This window comes from Nesoenas mayeri (genome assembly GCF_963082525.1).
Source record: "Nesoenas mayeri genome assembly, chromosome: 12".
Lineage (NCBI taxonomy): Eukaryota > Metazoa > Chordata > Aves > Columbiformes > Columbidae > Nesoenas > Nesoenas mayeri.
In genome coordinates, this window is record NC_137547.1 from 10,794,789 (window position 1) to 10,800,444 (window position 5,656).

Below are 5,656 nucleotides of genomic sequence, written 5' to 3' on the forward strand. Positions count from 1 at the left end.
GGGTGAGAGGCTGGAGCACAAGTGTGATGGGAGCAGCTGAGGGACCTGGGGGGTTCAGCTGGAGAACAGGAGCTGAGGGGAGACCTTCTGATCTCTGAACTGCCTGAAAGGAGCTTGGAGCCAGGGGGGTCGGGCTCTGCTCCCAAGGAACAAGCGCCAGGAGCAGAGGAAACGGCCTCAAGTTGTGCCAGGGGAGGTTGAGGTTGAATCTTGGAACAATTTCTTCCCCAAAGGGCTGTCGGGCATTGGCACAGGCTGCCCAGGGCAGTGGTGGAGTCACCGTCCCTGGAGGAGTTGAATAGATGCAGAGATGAGGTTCTCAGGGATACGAGGTAGTGCCAGGGGTGCAGGAACGGTTGGACTTAATCTTAAGTGTCTCTTCCAACCAAAATGATTCCATGATTCCAACTGTACGGATACATGGGTGTAGGAAACAATTATTTTGCAGATATAATAAGCCCAGGCAGGATCTCTCAGCAAAGCATATTTTAATAATGATTTTGCAAGACCTGGTGTTCTACCTAAAGGCAGGCACACCTAATAGGGCAAAAAGCTCCTGCTTACACACCCCGAAATCCCAGCCGCAATTTCCTTCCCCTGTTCCCCATTTGTTGGTACTTCAGGGTTTACAGACTACCCCGACGCATGCAATACCCTTCCCCTTATCAGTATGGACTCCTGGTACTTTGGCTACACTTCCCCCTAAATTAACTTGTAAATACAGGTATATACAGGTAACAGTATATTTTCCAGAAAGAGACTGTGTTTTACACTAAGGATCCACAGTCTGATGCTTCTTGGTCCCTTTCCCCTGCTGGGGTCAGGCGCCAGGTCCTCAGTCATGTAAAAACAGCAGTTCTTGGTTAAACGTCCCTTACATGGGACACGCACTCGCCCCCGCAGCCGGCGGGGCCAACACGTGCTGTGCAGGGGAAGGGGGCGCAGCCCGGGCTGCCCCAGCCCAGGGGACAACACGCTCCCGCCCGGGCAGGCTGCCGACGTGCGAGCAGCTCCGAGGCGCCGCGTTCCCCACCTGGAGTCAGGGTCAGGGTCAGGGTCAGGGTCAGGGTCAGGGTCAGGGTCAGGGTCCGGGTGCGCAGCCCCGTGTCCCGCGGCCGCTCCCCGCCCGCGCCCCCAGACCGGACTACACTTCCCACAATGCCCCTCGCGTTGGTATCTTCTCGCGAGAGGCAGCGGGGGCGGAAGTGCCGAGGCGTGCTCCGGAAGTGCCGCTGCCCTGGAGACGGGACCCGCCGAACCGACCATGGCCGAGACCGACCCCAAGACCGTGCAGGATCTCACCGCCGTGGTGAGGACAAGGGCCCCGGGGGAAGAGTGGGGGAGCGGGGAGAGTCGCTCCGGGGCGGCCGCAGAGCGCGGGGCGGGGGCCGCGGCCTCCCCGAGGAGAGGTCCCCGCAGCCTCCGGCCTCGCCCCGTTCGGGGGCCCGGCCCAGCCCAGGTATCCTCGCCCCTTCAGGGGCTGCTGGGCTTGCCTGGGCCTTCTGTCCCGGGGCTGATGGTAAACCCCGTCACTTAGAGCTGTTTCTGCCGAGTCCCGCGGGGGTTTCTCAGCTCAGGGCGCTGTTACAGTCGCGTTGCCCATCGCAGCATTAAAACCGCTCACTTATACAATCATGGAATCATTTCAGTTGGAAGAGACCCTCAGGGTCACCGAGTCCAACCATATCCTAACTCTGGCGCTAAACAATGTCCCTAAGAACCTCGTCTAAACGCCTTTTAAACCTCTCCAGGGGTGGTGACTCCACCACTGCCCTGGGCAGCCTGTTCCAATGCCCGGCAGCGCTTTCCGGGAATAAATTGTTACCAAGATCCAACCTCAGCCTCCCCTGGCACAACCTGAGGCCGTTTCTTGTCTTGTCACTTGCTACTTGGGAGCAGAGCCCGATCCCCCCTGGCTCCAAGCTCCTTTCAGGCAGTTCAGAGATCAGAAGGTCTCCCCTCAGCTCCTGTTCTCCAGCTGAACCCCCCAGGTCCCTCAGCCGCTCCCATCACACTCGTGCTCCAGCCCCTCACCAGCTTTGTCACCTCCTCTGCATTTTCTCTAGTATTTCAATGTCCTTATGATAAGGGGCCCAAAACTGAACTGAAGTGCTCTGGGAGTGCAGGGGCTGCCAGGGCAGCTGGGGCTCCTGTGTGAGGAGGAGTTACTTGTGGCTAGGAGGGATGTGTTTGGGATTGTGGAGAGGAAGGTGGTTATTCTGACACTGCAAAAAGTGTCACCATGTGATTAACGTAGGGCGCTGGAGGCAGCTGTTGTGGCTTTAGTTGTAGTTGTGGAATGCAGGTGTTTTCTAGTTCTTAGAATTGTTTACTGTCAGCCTCAGTTCTCCTGTGTGTACATCTAAATGTGTGCAAAAATATGTTGCTTAAACATGGAATTATACTGCAGAGTTTGTGTGCAGTTGACTTCAGCAATGAAAAAAACATTGTACTTACCTCATTACATGAGATCATGTGCTGAAACAACCTCTGTGATGAAAACAAAAAGAGATGTCTTTTTTTCTTTCTATTAGGTGCAGACATTGCTTCAGCAAATGCAGGACAAGTTTCAAACCATGTCTGACCAAATAATTGGAAGAAATATCCTTTTTTGAAGTTAAATATGCACTATATGCTACAGATGTGCAGGTATTTTTAGGTATGGTTACCAGTGGGATTTGGAAGATACATTTTAAGTGACCATTAGTGTTTGAGCAAAGCGGTAAAAAAACCCTTAACTCCAGTGAACTTGACGACATGAGCTGTCGCATAGATGACCTGGAAAAGAACATAGCAGACCTCATGACACAAGCGGGAGTGGAAGAGTTGGAAGGCGAGAACAAGACCCCGGCTGCTAACAAGAGTTAAAGTGAGCCAGTTTCTTGCTAGCCTTGAAAGAAATGCTTGAGTCGCTTAAAGTACTGACTTTAATGTAGGTGGAATGTTTCCTTTGATTTGTGAGGTAGTCTGAAATTCATTCAGAGCAGCTCCGTGTATTATGATACAAGAAGTTTTAAGCAGCTCTCCTCAGCAGGCTCCTCACAACCTCTTCAGCAAGGAGGTTTTCTTCACCGGTACTGGTTAGTTTTGAGGGAGTGCAGTAGCTGTGCCCATCCTCTGTTACACACTCACCCTCACACTCCATATAATGAGATCTGAACTTATGGCCGTGTCACAGGCATATGTGTTTGAAACACGCTTGTTAAGGCACCTATTTTCAGTGATACTTTGACAGAAACACAAAATATTGTGGGTTTCATTGGCCCTATTTCTAGTTCCTTTAGCATGAACCCCACGAATGAAAATCTCTGAGCATTTGTCTCTTAATTCTTTTCAAGTGATATATTTATTTTTATTATTTTTCCCCAACAGGTTGCCAATAACTTAAGATGGATCCTGGAAGACAACTTCCTATTTTTTTTTTTCTACCAGCCCTTGGAATTACAGAACAGCTTTTTGCAACTACTGTGTGTAAAAGCATTTTTATATTGTTACAGAGCTTGCATTCCTAATGTATATTGTATAGTTAGGGATAAGTTAGTTTATATTTTGATTTGTGTACTGTAATTTCACTTTTTGAATTCTTGTTACGAGGATCAATTAGTCGTGTTATTAAAACACAGTTCTTATGGATCTCAACTACTGGGTGTATTTTTTTTTTTTGGTGAAGTCGTTTTGTTCTCTTTCTTATACTTTTTCTAGACATTTCATTTTTGATAGATAAACATCTAGTGACTCCCATCAAATGGAAATCTTAACTTGTCCTACGTAACTTTGTGGTTGAAGCACAAGATTAAAATTCAGCATTAATCTTAGCTCTAAGCATCAGTCACTCAGCCAGTTGAAGACTACATGTTGTTTTCTTATAAATGTAATAAGGTGATTTTGGAAATATAAGACAGCATCAAATCATATCTTGTACTCTTGGTATTACCTCACCTGTGTGTTCCTAGAACGTGAACCAGAAATAAAGATTTAATGTTAGAGACACCCATACACAGCTGAGCAACCACTGCCATTCAAATCTGTTCTATTTAGACAGACAAGGAACTGCTAACTATGAAAAAAATCTCACTGTGGGATTTACGTTTTTTAATACTGTAGAACTCTACTTTGAAAGTGCCAGTGTGTCATTTAGCATCACCTTTGAACAATAATTGTGGTAAAATAGTGATACTGGACTGAATAAGGAGTGTTTGTATGTGGTCTTTCAGTTCAAATGGCTGGCTTGTTCTAAGCAGTTTGCTAACGAATCAATGATATACTGAGTAACAAAAAAAGGAGAGAATCCAGTAAGAATTGTAAAGCTTTGCTTCTGTTTGAAAAACATCCAGCCAGAACTCTTCAAAGGATTTGATTTAGAAAGGTGTTTGTTTTTATTGTCATATCCACATTTATGGACCTGGAGTTTAATGGATTATGTTAGAGTATTTTGGCAATGAAAAGTGTATTTAGAGTATGTACTATACGTGAAGAAAAATGACCGATGTCGGATATTACTGACAATCATTGTGATGCTCCTCCAGCTTGAAATGTAAATTTAAGCAAGCGCCTGTGGCAGTTGGCAGTGACGTGAGGACCACACTTCAGACTGCACTTTGAACGCCGCCAGATCAGCACCTGTGCCTTATAAAGGCAACATGACAGGTCATTTTTCAAAACTGAGGGGAAATGGTAAGAAAAGCTCAGAAGAAGAGAAATTTTTGTGAACACAGGAAATGTATCGATATACGTTGTATTACCAGCCTTAGGCTCTTTGTAACGTCATTTAAAAAAAAAAAATAAACTATTACGTGGTAACTAATAGTCAGGTCATATGTATTAAAGCAAAACGCAGCAGAAGTGCATCATGTTATGGGAGATTGTATTTAGTTATAAGTTATGGAAAGACTTTAGCACAGCCTCAGCTTGTAGAATATGGTCTAGAGTGTGTGTTCTGTATCATAAATGGGTGAGCACGATTCATGCCCTGTTCAAGCTGGATTTTACTGGGTTACAACTATAGACCACATCTATAGGAAAGCATATTAAAGTGAAGGATTGTTTTGTATGATGTTTATACAACTACAAATTCTCATCTCACCTTCCTCCTGTAGAAGAAATGGTCGTCCTTGAATTTGCTTGCACTGCCCTATATACAGCAGCAGTAACCTGCTTTCCTGAAGTTTATTTTGTCAGAATAACTTACTGGAAAATTATTTCAGCTTTCAGAACTTAAACACTTTTCAGAAGGGGTAGTTTTCCCTCATAAATTTAACACAATGGATTTTAAAAAGTAACAACTCAAGCCTTTCTGACAGGAAGGTATTACTTGTAACTCTTTAAATACTGCATGTTTTTGAGAAACATTTTTTATTCTTACTCTGAACTAGCAGTAGAACTTCTACATAGAAGCAGCAGGTGCAAACCAAAGGAGAATCCTTTTTGGCCATGATTTCCTGAAGTGCAGTTAGTTTAATACACAAAGGAAAGCAGAAGATGACTGTTCTTAAGTGTTACTTTATATGGATTTGATAACACTTTACAAAATAATAATGTGCTTGTTTTCTCAATATGCTGGTTCACATCTTATCTGACTTGTATTTGTCCTTTCCCCTGGGCTGCCTCACTTGCAAAGAAAAGAAGTCTGAGGATCAAACTCTTTAATAGGGGCTGT

The 5,656-nt window shown here is 45.5% G+C and overlaps 1 protein-coding gene across 1 annotated transcript; it reads left to right on the forward strand.

Annotated features, from left to right (window-relative positions):
* Positions 1–1,264: 1,264 nt before the first annotated feature.
* On the forward strand, positions 1,265–3,639 carry HSBP1 (heat shock factor binding protein 1; the record flags this gene model as incomplete). Its single annotated transcript, XM_080351806.1, has 4 exons — positions 1,265–1,309; positions 2,535–2,596; positions 2,745–2,869; positions 3,373–3,639. The coding sequence occupies 3 exons, from the start codon at positions 1,265–1,267 to the stop codon at positions 2,866–2,868; spliced, it is 231 nt and encodes a 76-aa protein (XP_080207932.1). The 3' UTR covers position 2,869; positions 3,373–3,639.
* Between the last annotated feature and the right edge of the window lie 2,017 nt (positions 3,640–5,656).